The sequence below is a fragment of the Nyctereutes procyonoides genome, unplaced genomic scaffold (genome assembly GCF_905146905.1).
Source record: "Nyctereutes procyonoides isolate TBG_1078 unplaced genomic scaffold, NYPRO_anot_genome, whole genome shotgun sequence".
Classification (NCBI taxonomy): Eukaryota; Metazoa; Chordata; class Mammalia; order Carnivora; family Canidae; genus Nyctereutes; species Nyctereutes procyonoides.
This window is the reverse complement of record NW_026575042.1, coordinates 25050924-25068420: the sequence shown is the minus strand read 5'-3', so window position 1 is coordinate 25068420 and position 17497 is coordinate 25050924. Positions and strand designations below refer to the sequence as shown.

The 17497-nt window shown below is 35.6% G+C and overlaps 1 protein-coding gene across 3 annotated transcripts in view; it reads right to left on the bottom strand.

Moving 5' to 3' along the window:
- SATB1 (SATB homeobox 1) overlaps positions 1-17497 on the bottom strand; it is a 78490-nt gene that overhangs the window by 25569 nt on the left and 35424 nt on the right. For all 3 annotated transcript variants that reach the window (XM_055321492.1, XM_055321493.1, XM_055321494.1), the window contains 2 exons: positions 14571-14783; positions 6349-6504 (listed from right to left, as the gene is read on the bottom strand). In XM_055321492.1, the coding sequence (XP_055177467.1) occupies positions 6349-6504; positions 14571-14783 (369 nt within the window). The remainder of the gene's footprint in view (positions 1-6348; positions 6505-14570; positions 14784-17497) is intronic.

The window sequence follows — 17497 nt, the reverse complement described above, 5'->3', positions numbered from 1 at the left end:
AGAGCTTCCAGAAAGAGGAACTTCCACAGAATATTCTTCCTCTGTACCTTTCAATTTATACTAATATTTTAGAACAAAAGGTGGTCTCTGATTAAAAAAGAGTCTACAAATACATCATTGGTGTACTCATACTTTAGAATGCATGTGCTGCAATACTTTAAAAGTGACCCACTCTTGTGGTAACCTTCCTTGGACTTCCTCATAGAATAATCCTCCTTAAAGACCAGGCCCAATATTCACAAACAGATGCCTTTCAAATATTGTCTAAAATTTTCATGCAACATTTTTCAAGATGGAGAAAATGGGCTTCATGAGTTATGACTATATTTCTCACAGTTAACTTATTAAATGAGTCAATGAGGAAAAAGCATTTATATGATTTTAGTGAATTAATTTCAAATGTAAGGGAAAAAGAGTGAAAATTTTAAATGATTTGAAAGGGGCAATAAGATAACTGAAAATCTTCTGTCCAACTTGTTTAAAATAGATAACATTAAGTGTATAGAAGGAAAAACATCCCTCTACATGCTTTTCTAGCCCAAAATATAATAAGCAAGTAAGTGTTCTACTGAATAATCCTGGGCCCCCTAATCAAACCCTAGATTTGTAAAACACAGGCTTGTCTTCAAAATGTAGACAGGCTGATATTCAGATCCACATGTTTAACTAGCTCGTAAAACATCGTGTAACATACAGTCATGTACCTTTTAAACTGTTAGAGTATGTCAATATTTGTATATTTAAAACCACTGATTTCAATAGTCCTTTTAGCAAGCACCTAGAAATATAAAGATAGTCCTGCATTTTAGAAAATTAAATCCAATATGGATTCCCACTAATTTACACATAAGAGATTTTTAGAGGGTTATCAACATAGGACACCTTAAGCAGGAGATGACGGATGGAAGTCCACATCCTTCTTATTCAAGAATGCAGCTCATGACATCCCACATGGGTGTTAAATTGCACCAGGGCAGGCTGCCAAAGTGGCTACACCTGAGGTTGTCTTGCCTCTCTCCTTGCTCATCCCTCAAAGTACTTCTCTGGCCCTTCTTTCACCAGGGAAGCCAATTCAGGTCAACTTAAGCTGCATCTCCCCAAAGTCACCTCTACCCGGAAAAAAAATAAATAAATAAAAATAAAAATAAGATACAAGCACTAGAGATGGAGAGTGTATAATGAGGCAGTTCTCTCTTCAGACCCTGGCTGAAGAAAACCGGATTTGCCCAAGAGAAGGGGTTGTGAGGACAGGATGTAAAGATCATCCACAGCCTCCCAGAAAAGGATGTGGCACCAGGAATAACAGAAACCGTGACTCTCACATCTGCAGGGGCCTCCTTTGCGTCTTCAATAGGAGGCTACACAGGTGAAATCGTGTTGCAGCAAAGTCTGTTGCATGAACATTCCAAAAGAATGAATCAGCATAGAGCTTCAAAGTGTAGTTTCCCTGAAGTGTAATTTAATTCTAACAAAATAAAGGATGCCTTCACTAACGAGCTGTAATACAGAGCGCAATCGTGGTTCTGTGATTTTTTTCCCCTGGGTTTTGTCACGATACACTCCTGTTCCCAGCAATGAAAATTACATTTTTTTTTTTTTTTTGCCCCATCTCCAGCCCCACTGATTCGTGACCTATCATCTTACATGTATTTAAGACAGTCCAATGACCCTGGAAGAATTTCCAAACCCAAAGGTCAAAAAGATGCATTGGAGCTTCCTTCTTTCTTCCACCTCCTTCACTCCTCTCCCCCTCACAAAAGGCTTTGAATCTCAAGGGCAAAAGTGCTAAAAAGTGAATGGAAAAAAGGCCAAAGTCTTTAAATTACTCGGTCTCTTCCACTGGTTGTGCTATCTCTGCAGAGGCAAAAATCCACTTTTTTTTTTTTTTTTTTTTAAGCACTAAAAAACCATACCTAGCAACTAGCTGGAGCACTAGCAGCCAAAGAGTCCTGTAACTCTACAGGACTAGTGGATAGAGACTGCCAAAGATTATATTCAGTCATGTTCAGTCAAATAGAATTTTCATCATCTAGTTGCTTTACCTAAAAGAAATATCCTGTTCAGTAAAGCACTAGAGAGAAATCATTTTCTAAAACACAAGTGGCAATGCAGCGCCATTCTGTAAAAGCCCTTTACTCCTGCTTTACTGTATCTGCAAGCTCCACCTCTACAGACATGAAAATCGATGTAACAATTCGGTGTACAAGGCGAGGCCTATGGCGCTGCTAATGTCCCCTTGCTGGACATACACCTTAAGTCTCAGAGCTCTCAGGGGGTTTGCTGTGGAATAAAATTAGATTCCAACATCTGCCACCATTAAGGAAAAAATTCCATTTCCATCTCCCATATGAAAACACTATAACCAATGAACAGTAACTGAACCTTGATACCATAATGGTTATTACCCAAATCAACTATTTTTTTTAAAACAGTAAAATTAGCGGATTCTGCTCTCATAATTATTTGAATGTTATCAGACTAAATGTTTGATAAAAATCCAATATGATTCACTTGGAAAAACTGCTGCTTATTTGAATACTCAGAATATAAAGTGTATTCATTTGTAGCTATTCACATTATGTTTAAAGCATATCATCTTTTTAAAGTTTGCATTAGCCTGCTTTCCTACCCAAGCACAAAAAGTAGCCTACCTTCAGTTTTTATTCGCATATTTTATTCAGACATTTCTAGGAGAGTTAAAAACAATCTCATTTCTATTACTCATCGAAGAGAAGATATAATACATGTGAAATGGTGGCATCCACAGAGTTGGTTTCTTTTACTGAAAATACTTTGTGCATTAGTCAGTACATAGCACGACTGTGATGTGTCTGGTTTCATAACATTCTGGGACTGTAGAGACCTTAAAAAATGCTTATGCAGCCTGCCATTCAGGGTATCCACCTAAAGCTTTATCTTTTAGTCCAAAATGAAAAGTATCTGAGATAAATACATAGATAATAAATAAGCTACTCTGTGTAGAGACCTGAGCCTCTTGCTTATTTAGCACATTATAAGACATCATCCATTTGTGTAGAGTGCTGTATAATTTAAAAACTCTTTTGCATCTATTGTAGCATGTGATCTTCTCCCACATTCAAAAATCTTTGGCTTAAAAAGGTTAAATAATTTCTCAGAATTATAACATCAGTGATACAGATAGCACCATAGGCTACTTGGAGTCCTCTACCATGTATCTCCCTTCACCCCAAGTGGACATGAAAAAAGCCTGGATTCCAAGGACCCTATGCTTATAAGAACCCATATTCCATGAAAATGTCAATGACGAAAGGCAAGCTCTCACCGTTTCCTCTAGCAATTAGTCCAATACCCCTAATTCCTCTGTTCCAGAGCAGGCTATTAGTTAAGTGCTGAAGCTCCTAGAACCCTGTGGAAATACTAAAATAGGGCAGAGGCAGAGAATTGAGAAACTTGGATTGGCTCTACTGTTTATTAGTCTAGTGACTCTCATGTATAAACTGAAGAAAATAAGGCTAGATCCAAAGGTTATTCTGAGAATTAAATGTAGGTCATACATTAGGCACAGTGGGGTCTAGCACAAAGATGGCGCTAGTCGATAAGCCAACCCAGAGGATCAGAAGCAGTTGGAACAAGATGGGGTGAAATAAAAGGGACTCCAGCTCTCTCCTCTTCATATACACTTCATTTTCAGGGAACTCTGCCTCACTACGACAATCTGTGGCACATACATCTCAGAAGTAAATAATTCTTTTAGAAGTTAAAAATTTTGACCATGGAAGAGGTTAGTCTGATTTGAAGTTTTGTTTTTTGGGTTTTTTGTTTTTTTTTTGGTTCGTTTGCTAGTTTTTCCTGTTTCTTTCACAGAAATCATTGGCAGAAGAGAACTTAAATGACTACTTTCCCTTAATAAGTCAGACTCCTTCACTCAGTGAGAAGTACACTTTTTGGACTGTTTATTTTTAAGTAATCGCCAATCTTTCTACATATTTTCATAATGAGGGAAGCACTGACACCTAAACTGAATAACAAAGAGAAAAGTATAAAAATCCTCTGTTAGGAAGTTACAGGATATTAGTGGTTAGGAATAACTATCTGAAAGAATGAAAGTTAATGGTATGCTTGACCCCACAGCCAACAACTGGCTCCTAGGATTCTCTCTTAATCAGTAATGAGGGGATTAGCTAATAGCTTTAGAGGTTCTGGGAAACACACCATCCTGGCAGAGACACAGAAGATGCCAATCGACGCTGCTGGAAGAGACAAATGGGGAGCTTTGTAGGACAGGGGTCCTTGTCCAAGGAACAAGCATGTTTAAAAAACTTACCAGAACATCACTCACATGAAATTACCAACCCATTGTTGCCATTGTATAAACAGTTCCCAAAAGCCCAGGTGGGCAGATTTGGGGATATCATTTAAAAGAAACAAAGAATGAAGATAGCAAAGGGGCAGCAAACTGAAAGTAGCTATACTATAAATGGGGAGGCAGGAAAGGTCACTGAATTAAGTGACAGATGATGAGCAATTAAATGACAGTTATGGAGGAATTTTAATATTTATTTTTGTTCATTTTAAGGCTGACCCTTATTACAATAATACCCGCCTAGTTCCTGTTATCCATTTTCGGGATTTAGAGAAAGTGGCTCTGTAACAATACAGTCTGTTATTCTTGATAAATTTAATTGGACAGGTCAGAAAAGATGCAGGATCAGAAAGAAAGGCAAGATAATATACGTTTGAATACAAGATCTTCATCATAATTAGACTAAATAGCCCAAAACAAGAATGTGCAGGGTGGGTGGGTGAGGGGTAAAGTGAGAACAGGACATTTCTCCTTAATGCATAGTCTTGGCATGTAAATGAAGACATCTGAAGAAGCACACAGGTTTGAAGCGGCTCTAACATTCTATCATAATTAGAAACATTTCAAGAGCCCTGTAATTTCCAATCAAAATTACAGTAATTTCCGATATACAAGCCATGATTCATGACAGAATTTTACATTCCATGAGAGATTACGGTGGCCTGATGTATGACACACTGAGTACAGCACTAACATAAACAATTCAGTTTAATGTTTAAACAGCACTTGATGTTTAGAATCTCACAATAAAAGAAACATATTATTGTAGAAATTATCACTTTGACAGTGATTGAAGGGTAGGCAGGCATGTGGCCTATAAAGCTATAATTTTTACAGTCCACAGCTTGAGTTTAATCATTTTTATATAACATTTCCAAGATATCCCTTAAGTATTTCACCCAGCCTATCACTTAAATAAGAACAACCTTATCTAAAGCAAAACCCCTATTAAGTGCCATTGTAAATGCTGATAGAGAAAAAATTTAGGAAGAGCTAAAAAAAAGTATGGTATAGTAAATGCAGCATATTGTAAATACTCTCAAAACTGTATATTTTTATCAGAAGTTGACATTGGCCAGGCCCTTTTATAAAGGAGAGTTCACTAATGATAGGGAAAATATATTTGTTTAAAACTGCAAGTTGTTAAAAACTCACCTGAGCCCTTGACTGCCTCTAAATTCCCACCTTGGTAATGTTACCAAATATTGTTGTAAAGGGGAAGGCAGTTTAGCATTCTTCTGGCCCTTTAAAAAGTATTCCTGTCTTCCAACAAAGGTTTATAAGTAATTATGTTTGTTCCTATAGATGACCCTGCTTTGGATGAGCATAAGTTTTCAGTATATGAAAATCATAAAGAACTTCATTATCTCTCCTTTGTTATGTTCTTATCTTGTTTGGTAGGGACTTGCAACTTCTCTGATCCAATCCTATTCATTTACAATTCATCAGATTTGGACGGGTTTTCTAATTGTAATCAATTTGTATGGCTTATATATCTTCTATCTATGGAAAAACTAAGGTCATTAGTGTGCAAAGGTATGTGTGGTGGGAGCGCCAGTTTGTTTTCGTAAGTGCACCTAATAGTTGTGGATGCCTGAGTTGGAACAGAAGAAACTATTATGTTTGTAGTATTTTGGGACAGAAATCAAGGTCATTTGAGCAATAATGTAACAACAGTAATTGAAGTTATTTGTACCAGTACAATCGACCACATTGAGAAAACTGCCTATACTTATGATACTCTTCAGAAAACAACTAGTAACTGACCCAGAGATATCCTGAGAAATCCCTGGTCTGGAGAGTAGGTGTTGGAGGAAACAAAACCATGTACCTCCCGCCCGAATCTGAACAACGCTTTGTTCCTCACAGAGCTCTGTCAACAATCCTGGAGACTGTGCCCTCTCAGGGATGTGCCTTCATACTGAACAGACACCCCTCCCTCCGAATGAAATTTTCACAAGCGTTGCGGATCAACATTCTCAGCGCCCAACAGAGGTTCTTACCTGGCTTTTGGTCGCTGCAACCTTTGCAAACAGTGCTTGGGACACTTTAGCGCGCTTCATTTCCTGCTGAATCTCATCATAAATGGAAGCATTAATGTTCATGGTATTGTTCTCTGGTTTCCCATTCCTCTCAGTGGCAATCGTAGCTGTTTTCACCTACAAAACAATTTGAACATGACTGTCATTTTTCATTGGCCAAATTGTTTTGAAGCTTTTCAGGCTCCGCATCCAAACTGGACATTGTTGCTCCTTTTATGATCAAGGTGATCAACAGTGCAGTCATTCAACATTAGTTATTACCCGGAGATCAGATTGCTTAAGTTAAGAAAGTCACATTGTCACAGGTGATTGCATCTGTAATAAGACAGCAACTGCCAGCTGACAAACAGGAATTAGAATGCCATAAAGTAAGTTTTCTGGAAAACAGAATAGTTTCAAAGACTTGAAAACCCTAAACTAATTGTTTCCCAATTACTGTCCATTGCAATTCTAACAAAGGAATTTCACAATTAAAATCATAATGCCCAGTGCTGTATCTTCACTGGGTGCCCAGTGCCTAATAGACAATTGCATCACTAATAGCTATTACATACTATGGCCTTTTTAATTTTAGACTCTTTTTTTATGCCTGTTCCTCTTATGTTTCATTTAAAAAATCTTCCATAACAAAGCCATTTGCAGAGCTGCATATTTAAATCTTCTATCCATCCATGAAACAGGTAGAGTGCCTTGCTTAATTATCATAAAGGCTGGTTGCATTTTACACGTGCATGTCCAAGCTGTTCTGTATAATTATTTCATCTTTTCCTGGCACCCCTGTATATAACTATTTCCTTTTGACTTGTAGAACCAGACAATAAGGAAATGTTTCACAATATTTAACAGAACATTACTGTAAGTTACACAAATTATAGAATCAGTGACTTTATAAATATATTCAAAATGAATAATCTTGAGTGAAAAATTAGTATCGATGCCTTTGGTAATAATGATAAGCAGGTATCAGCAATAAAATGACACACAATTTTGGGGTAAAAATAAAATCTTAACCTCAAAATTTATTGATACTATTATTAATTTTTAAAACTCCAAATTTAATTTCTATTATGCAGTCATGTGAACCTGCCTGGAAAATTTATGTATGAACTATGTAGTTGCTTTTTTACTAGGAAATTGGTGAATAGGTGAAGTTACCACAGATGCAAGACCCTGTTCCTCCCAGCCAAATGATTCACTGTGGACCATGTTTCTTAGGATCCTTTCCAGAACCTGGGCTTCTGTTCTCATCTTGGACAATTTCTAACATACATGATGCGCGATAGGAAATGAAGTCCATTTTGGAATAAATGATTTCTTTTGTTATGAAATGATACACCCCTTTAGTCATGCTACCAGTCTTATGGATCTACTTCATGTGGTATCAAAAGGCGGGCAGAGGTTATCCTAAGCCATTTGATCCTCTGCACTTAAAAGTGTTAGTAGAAATCTTTAAAACACGCCTTCTAACTTCTAGCCAGTTAGCAAAATAACTCACCTCTTATCTTGAGGAAGCAGCTAGATTCCTCCACCTTGACACTACCCTTAGCCCTGGAAGCCCTGGAAGGATAATGCTGTGAAATGGGTGGACCACAGGCCCAAGTAAGGAGACAGAAAGTAAGGCAGGATAAGTGACCAATGGTCACGCCTCATTTGCCACTGCTAACCTATGAACTGGAGATGGGTATGGCAAGTTTCCAGAGTCCCCCTTCTGGCTCTGTGGCTCCAGAAAGCAAAGGCACTCACGGAGGTATATTAACGACTGGAGGCCACTAACAACGTTCACAGGGCTTTGAAGCAATAATCTGCTAAATACCACTTTAGGAGCCAGAAGAGTTAACGCATTACCATAAATTGCCTACAAAGTTGCTTTGGTGAGATTCGCAACTTTGCTCTGGGGTGGTCTTGCTTTGAGGCAGAGGGATAGATTTGATCACCCCATGGGGTCTCTTTTAATACCTATTTTTCTCACTGCTTAAATGAAAGAGAAAAGAAAAGCCATTTCAATCGCTTTGAAAATTGAATGTTATGGAAATGGAGGCATGAAGTCCACTGCATTGGAAGAAATAGTTCCTTGGTAGCAGGCTGCTCAGCAATGGTTAAGAGAACAGGCTTTGGAAACTTGTTGTTTCAGTATGGTTTTAAAATAATTTTCATTCTTTCGCAAAAACTGTGTTTAAGAATTTATCTTTGAGGTGGGCTATAATCATTTGTTTCAACCCTGTGATTTGGTTTCTAAAAATTTCTTTGGTTTAATTTTTTTAATAAAGCAATTACAACTTGAATCAAAAAGCAAGAAATTCAAATCATAAAAAAAAAATCGAATAACTGTTTCCTAGTAGCCAACACAATCAAAAGTGGAAAAGACATACACATGAAACATCCGAGAATTAAAAAAAAGTAAGAGCAACAATTTTTTTAAATATAAAGTAAGAAACTCTGTGTTACTCATTTAAAAAATATTTAGAAAAGCTCTTCTTTATCATCTTGTTGGCTCAGATATGTATCTTATCATAGATAAGCTATTAGAATTCTGGAATCACATTTTTTCCTAAACACAAGCTATTGCTTAAGGGGAACTGACTTGGACAGCTTTTCAAAAATATGAAAGCTGAATTTTTCCCCAGGTAAAAATGGAAACAAAAATCTTTTATACCTCACTCTACTAAGTACTATTTTAGCTTAGTACAAAAAAAATCTTCTTTAATCCTGGTTTAGCTTTTAATATTATATCACACATTAAAATTCATAAAGTAGTTCATTCCAGGCAAAACAAACTACTCTTCAGCTCTTCTCCGCAAATAGCACAGGAGGTAAAATAAATGCAGTTGCTTTCCGAATAGCTTTTATCAAGGTAGGGTGTACTACTCCATCATTACGGCGGCGCCGGGGAGGTAGTTAGGAATTGGAGCTTCTACTATTTACCCTCCCATGTGAGGACAGGGGTGCAAGCACTAGGGTCTGCTTTATATTTCTCTAAAATTGTGCAGAACACAAATTTTCCATGAAAATTCTATTTTGTTTCTTCATGGATCGCTGAATGCATTAAATCATACTAGAAAATGAACTCTAAATACTATATACATGCTACATACTACATATATAGTACACAAAATGAACTCTACTGTGGTCCTGATTGGCGAATGTACTATTCCTTGATGGAGGTGGAACTCCCTGCAAGCACATGGGTGCTTATGTACACATAAACGCAATTAAAGTTTGACATAGTTTTAATAATAATTATGATAATAACAAAGGCTGACATTTATTAGTTGTTTCTCATGTGCTGGGCATCATGTTCAGGTACATTAGCTCTCACCTGCACAAAAGCCCTGAGTAAGTACTATTATTGCTCCATTTTAAAATCGAGAAAACTCTCTTAAAACAAAGAATTTATTCATAAGGCAACATGAGATCTAAACTGAAGTCTGTCTAATGCTAATGCTTATTTTAGAAACTACTGCACTATACTGAAGTCATGATGTTATACAGGATTTCTTTATTTGGGAAAATTCTAACTTTTTAAAGACATGCTGGATCTGCTTTTTAGTGGCCCTTTGCAAAATCTGGCTCATTAATGTCTAATTTTTAGCAAATGGTTTTGTCATTCATTTTACAAATCCAACCCGGATTTATCTGTCAAGAATAAAACTATAATTGTTTTCTTGGTAATGTTATATAAGAAATGTGCTATTTTGAGGCATTTTTACTGGTAATAGAAAATGGTCCCCATTTTCAAATTATTATATACTATCTTGAATATCATGGTTCTATCTTTTTATACTTTTCTTCCTGTTCTTTTTTGTAATAGCATTATTTTCCATATATGAACTTTAAAAAAATCCTCTAGTATTTTAAAAAACAACTGCTAAAAGGAAACATTTTATGAGCACATAAGATCTTAAAATCATGCTGGCCAAGATTCCCCCTAACAAAATTTTTATCAAGTGTTAAGTTCCTGCCCATAACTGAACCTATATTTCATTACATTCTAGAAGACTTTGTTGGAAAGAGGCAGAAGGGTGCAGCTACTAGATTAATTACACATTGCTTATATGAACTTATTACACTTTCTAAAGCACTGTTATAAAATATCCCATCTTCCTTTAGAAGAAACTGAAGAATTACATAAAGAGATATAAAAATATAACGAAAAAATGTCATTATGTAATTCATGGAGAAGTTATAACTTGATAATTACAGGCTTTCAAACAGTCCTTATGGAAACAGAAATTGCTAACTCCAAAAGTCACACATTAAAACACACAAATAAAATCAGAATAAGCACACATCTAAATAGAAATTGTCAACTTAAAACTGATCTGTTCCGTAGAACAGGTAAGTCCCAGAAAATAATCCCTAATTATTATTAATCAAATTCCTCTAAATAAACTCATCCATAAAACTAGCTAAGTATAGTAAGAAAAGAAGCCTTTAGGACCAGGTAGCTTTGGAGGGCTCGGGTTTCCCCAACATTTTCAATGAGCAAAATTTGGAAAAGGCTATTTTCTCCATCTTTTCAGAAATGCCCAGCTGTCTAAAGTCTTCAAAAGTGGATCATCTATCAAACATTTAACGTATTCTATCAGAAGGTTCTCATATGTGTTCCTCTTCCTAATCTAAAAATAAAACTTCCCACCATCTGTGACAAACAGAAAAAGTCCCCAAGTTTCATTTTCCCCTTTCTAAAGTGTTTGTGTTTTGAGGACGTGGCCTGAGGTAGGAGAAAGAACAAGACACTTAATAGGGGATGTGAAAACGGACTAAACCTTTAATTTCGTTTTCTCCTCTTTTTCCAACCAAAAGGTTGGTATGAGGATTCAGTGAATTCATGGGCATAAAGATGTTAGAGAACTGTGAACCATTATCAAGTACAAGTTATTCTTATTTCTTGAATTAGAACATGTAAGTTATGAAAACAGACTTTCAGCAAACAGGTCAGGCCCGGAGCCTGTTGCCACAGACAGAGGACTAAGCTCATGTCACTGTTGTCCCCAGTGAAGCTCAAGGGACAGATCTGCACCAGAGGCATCTCACCTATGCCAGAGTCAGCTAAGACGTGTAGTGATTTCTGAGGCTGGTCAGAAATTTATTCCTAGGGGGAATATTCCTTGGAATAAAACTTGGAGCCTGACGAAAAGCAAGGAAGTCCCTTCTTAAAGATAATTTAGAATCTCAGTTCCTCAATAGTGTAGGTCCTCAGTCTGACCCAGGGAGGACATCTCAATCATCTTTTGTATGACCTCAACTCTACAGGATAAGACCTGGAAGAGAATCCAGCTCTCTTGGGCCTAAAGGTGATCTGGGTCTCCTGTGAGCCACAGGGGACTTCTGCCTTTAAAAAGCAGTTCTTTAGGGGCGTGTGGGTAGCTCAGTCATTTAAGCATCTCTTCATTTCAGCTCAGGTCTTGATCTCAGGGTCATAAGTTCAAGCCCCATGTTGGGCTCCACGCTGGGTGTAGAGCCTACTCAAAGATAAATAAATAAATAAAAATAATAAAAAGCAGTTCTTTAGAGAGAAATCAGGGTTCGGGTCCAATCCAAGCAGAAGACTTGTCTCAAAATATGTTTTCGAATCACTTCATTTAAGGGGAAATGAAATATAGTGATAGACTCCTCTTTGTTAAAATATAAAATTGAAAAAGAATTTTTTACAGTCTGTTTCTATATTTGTGGTTTTGTCCTTTTTTTCCCCTTCTGTTTTAATAATTTGTAATAAACATATATTAAAACCTTAAGTATAGTGTATTGGTTCCCCTTTAAAAGAATTTAATCAACTGCTGCAAAACATTACTAATTTGACTGCTTGAAAAACATCTGTCCAAATCTTAAGTACTCATTTTACATTGATAATACTTTAAATACATTAAAGATTTCTTAAAATGTCATTCACAAAGTCACTATTGAGGAGTAAAAGGTGAACAAACTGGTTGTGAGCTCTATTATAATAATATTAAGTAATGCAAAGGGATTCTCAATGATGAGGCAAATTAAGATACTTGAAGATGCATATTATAGCAGTGAAATAAAATTACACACACATCAGATAATCATTTAGGAATTCAGTTAGATGGCCAGTAATATTGCATGAACAGAAACTTTTTTCCTTTGAAAGAATTTCACTAAGAATCGGTGGTACCTACATACCTTACATGTTCATCACTGGCTGGATATCCCAGCTAAGGGCTTGGTCTCAGAACAAACAAATAAAGCTAAGGGTGGCTCAACCAGTTAATCAATAATGCAGGCCAAAATAAATTATATTTTCTATCCCAACTTATCAGCAGATGTAGTCTTTAGACATATATATAGGAGAGTTACTCAAGAGTTTCTTAATAATGTATGAAAAGAAATACCATCTAAGAATTAATGTAAATGTGGCTAAAGAACAAACTTGACGAATACTGACACCAGAATCACATTTGGAAAAACAAAAGCATTGCAATCAGAAAAAAATTAGAAAACAAAAACTGTATTAAGGCACAACTAAGTCAAATATTTGGATAGATTAAAAAAAAAAAAGAAAAAAGAGTTCAATGCTGAAGTTCATACTGATCTTAAGTAAGCAATTCTTTTGTTAGTATTTGCAGATTAAGTGATAAGTAAAATAACTCTTTGTCCAGAGGCCTTCTGTGATGATTGCAGAAGCAAAGTTAACTAATGATGGTGTATTAACTCTAAACACCACAAACTAAATGTTAAACCAAGTCCAAAGTACAATTTTTTTCCCTTAATCACTCTTAAAATGTTGTGTGTGTATGTGTGTATATATATATACATTATATACTATATATATATATATATATATATATATATATATATATATATATTCTTCATTCTTTTTCTTAAGAAGTATATTATGGAAGGCTTTGGAGATCAAATTCAATAATTGTGTGCGTAGACAGATAGACACATATATACGCAATAGATATCATTCTTCTCTGCTAGAGACACTTGACTTTCTTACCCACAATTACAGCAATGACTTCCTTACAGTCTGTGCCCTAGACATCAAGACCAAACTGTTACTTGTAAAAGGGAGAAAACTGACTTCGGACATTTCTACAAGATTCATTTCATAACATTACAATATACAGCTTAAGAAACTCAACAAGTGGCTGAATATTATGTCTATTCCTTATTGATGAAGTATCTGTGGCAGTTTCATTTTTAGTGCTGAATGAGCTTTTTTCATATTTCCATACATGGGAAGGTGTTGTGTTTTTTTTTTTTTTTTTTTATTATTGATGAAATAACATCAAGATACAACTTCAGGAAGACATTGTATTACATGAATACTTTAAATTTTTGTTCCATATTCAATTTTTATCCAGTTTTAGATCTTATTTTTAAGAGCTGTATGTGCAATAAATTAAATGTGTAAGAAATATATTAAGTCTAATCCTCTATCAAACTTTTATCTAATAATTTGTACTGCAAATCAACTTCTTGAATTCTAATAATTATAAGGCTATCTTTAAAACTTGCTTTAAAAAAAATAAGAATATAGATACACATACAGTTACCTGCATTGTGACTTTCATCTTTTCTAAAAACTGTGAAAATTTGGGAAATAGAAAATGTGCCCATTTCTGGGAATATGGATGGAATTCCTTATCAGCCCCATTTAAAGCTGCCTTCAAGGATTGTATTAAACTTAATTATGAAAGATTACAAACGAGATGATGTGTAATTGGTACCAGCTGCACTTCGTATTGGAAAGCATAAATACAAATGGAATTATTTATTTATTTTTATTTATTTACTATTCAAACGGCAGTTCTAAAACTCATAGGGGTAAAGTGGACTTTATTACTTTTTTTTCCTATTGAATTTAACATATTTCTTTACTTAATAATAGTAGTAGCGACAAACATCCCATTTAAAGACTACTTTTCACCCCCAAAGAACCCCCAAAAGGAAGCAACACAAAGCAATTTTCTTTCCTCTAATTAGTAGCTTATTGTTTTTATATCAGAATCACTGATTGGGGACCAAATTCTCCTCAAGCAACTCTATGAATTATTATTTTTAGAAAAACTGGTATCTATTCATCTATCTTTCCAATTTCTTGAGATTTTTCCTCAGACATTAAAAAGAAGGAGGAGGAGGAGAAGGAAGGGGAGGAGGAGAGGGAGGGGGAGGAGGAGGGGGAGGAAGAGGGCAAAGAGGACAGGAGACTTCACCTGGGGAGGACGGCTGGGTGGTGTGCTGATCAGGGGGGCAGGACCCATAGCCGAGGCAGCATTCAAACTCCTTTCCCTTTCATCCTGGTAAATGCGATCTCTTTCAGCTTCTGGTAACTGCAAGAAATTCTGCATAGCCCGAAGGTTTACCAGCAAAGACTGGGATGCAGTCTTGGGGTCCTCTTCCTTTCGGAGGATTTCTGAAAGCAAGCCCTGTAGGGAATGAAAGGCACAGGGTGAGCTTGCTCCTGAGCTCTGCCCAGTCAGCGGTGATCCTTCCCCTTCCTTCTCCACTCTCTTTAGAAAATGAACAGAAACATTAATTCTACACAGAAATATATTAGTTACAATTGAAGTGGTAGAGAGGAGAGCCTCAATTGTATTCTTAATTTTATTAAGCATCTGCTTTACATGTAACGCAAACTGCAACTGCCTAATTGGTCCCCTTCCTTTGAGTAGCTTAACTTGCCATGAAATCTTTCACAGAGAGACGATCGAGGGAAGTTAGGAATAAATGAAATGCTCATAATACAACAGCACTGAACTGTATAGTTCTCAAGCTGCCTACACAAAGGCAGTGGAATGCCGACAGCCCAATATATAAAGACACAAAGCCACTTCTAGAGAAGCAGAACTTTCAAAGAAAATGAATTGTAACATATTAGAAAAAAGAATTATTCCTAAAGCGTGCTACGTTTTTACAGGTAATATTTTAAGTTATCTCTTAATTTTCAAGTTAATGACAAGAGATTCCTTCTATTTACCATTTAAGGAAACTAGGTAGACTATCTTGAATAATTCTAAATACTATCTAACTATAATTTATACCTCTGGATAAAAGGCTGAAATTTGAACTTCAGAAATCATTGATTAAATTTGAAATACATAACCATCATGGCATGCCCAAGAAAAGAATACTATCAAATTCTGTACTTACTGAATTTCTTAAGGAATGGAAGTCTTTATTAGTAGAAGAAATTTACAAACCACTAGTAAACGCCTTTAAGGTGTCTCTCTCTCCCCAAATACTAGAGTGTTAATTGCCAACCAATTTTTTTTTTTTTTTAATTTTTGGAAGAAGCTTTTCAAGAATGAATGGGTTTCCTCATCTTTGTTTAAAGAATTACATGAAATAGAAGGATCACAATAATTTTCTGCCCATTTGATAAGAGCTGAGCAGCCTTTACCTCTTCCATCTTGCACATGAAATAATGCCTGGAATACCAAAACACATTTGCTTTCTACATTTAGCCAGAATATCAGTTTATCACAAGATAGCTCCAAATAGAATGTCCAGATCTCTATGTCATTTGCAAATTTCACTTTCCAATAACCCTGCAGAAACGGTGAAAGGGAATATTTGGGGAAGGAGAGGCAAAGTGTCGTATCAAAATGACTGAACCTAAAGATGATAACATCTGGATTTTTTTTTCATGATTTCCTGGAAGTGCAAACCTAGTTTTGTTCCTAATTCCTCAGGGATAACTGCCCAAAAATAACACTTAGGTGCAGATAGTATAAAAGCACTGTCCACTTTAAAAATAATTAATAGGCTGCTATTAAAAGGAACCTTCAAATAGGCTCAGGGGCTGAGAGTAAATTTTAGTTTCTCACTTGGTCTCTGCATCCGAAACCTAGAAAGTGGACCCAAACTTTCAGTTTCACCATTAAAAAATGTGACTGAAGAATGAAGGGTGCGTGTCCTTTCATTCATAAGACTGACAAGTAATGCTGCAACTGTGTTTATACAAGAATAAAACATCCAGTCAATTTAACTAAAATTCAGTCAAACAGGCAGTCAATCATTCAGCTATTTAATTTGCACAAGGCCAACTAATTAGATTGACTGTGTTTCTGATGTGTCACATTGAAACTGAAAAATACAGGTCTCAAAAAAATGCTTGAAAAGAGGTATAAAAAAATAGTCCTTGCTCTCTAATTTTCACCACCAAATGTTATATATTAAAAGATGTTCTCAGAAAAGTAATATATATGAACTACACAGAAATCAAGAGACAGAAATGTATAGTAGAAATACAATGTTATCAATTCCTTGAGCATAATAACCTAATATTCATTTTGTCATCCCAGTACAATGCCTACCACATAAGCGTCTGATAAATATTTACTACATAGATTAATTATGTGTATTCAGACCACAAAAGGAAAAAATTGTAAATGAGTGACAAAAAATTAAGAACAAGATAAGCTACTCATGGGTAAATTCTAATGGTAATTTTTAACTTAAGGTAAGGCTTCAGTGAAAAGTTATATGGCACTTCGTAAGATATTTATCTGCGCTAATTGTTCAGTAATTTAAAAAAATGGATTAGGCCAAAAGAGATCTTATAAATATTTCGGATGTTACTGATTTCAGAAATTTGAAATTAGACATTTATAAATCTCAAGTAACAAAATACTGTATCAACTCTATTAAAAATGTTTGAGGCAGCAGAGAACTCTAGTAAGGAAAGCAAACACATGAAAAAATACATAATAATATTCTCTATCAAGTCTTGTTAACATGAAACTAAGTCATTCCTGCATGTTTAAAGTGGAAGACAGAAATTCATTCAGGAGAAAATTTAAAATCACCTTTACCCATATTTTGATGTTGGTATGACTTCCCAGTTAAGCATGTGCATAAAGTGTTGTAGGGGCAAAACATTTATTTACACTTAATTATTCTACTGCAGCAAGTACAATTTTTCTGCCTGCAATATGTTAAGGTCTAAAGCAATATTTCAAATCCTGGAACACTCAAAGAGCTCTAAAGCAGCCAGTGTAGACAGTGTCAGGTGTTTTAGAAATCTTTGGATTTTTTTCTTTCTTTTTTTTTTTTTGGCCCAGGCTTTCAATGAGGGGAGTGCCCCCTGGTGGAAATGCTTGAAAATATTGTTAGAAAATGTTTTGATTTGTATGTGTTA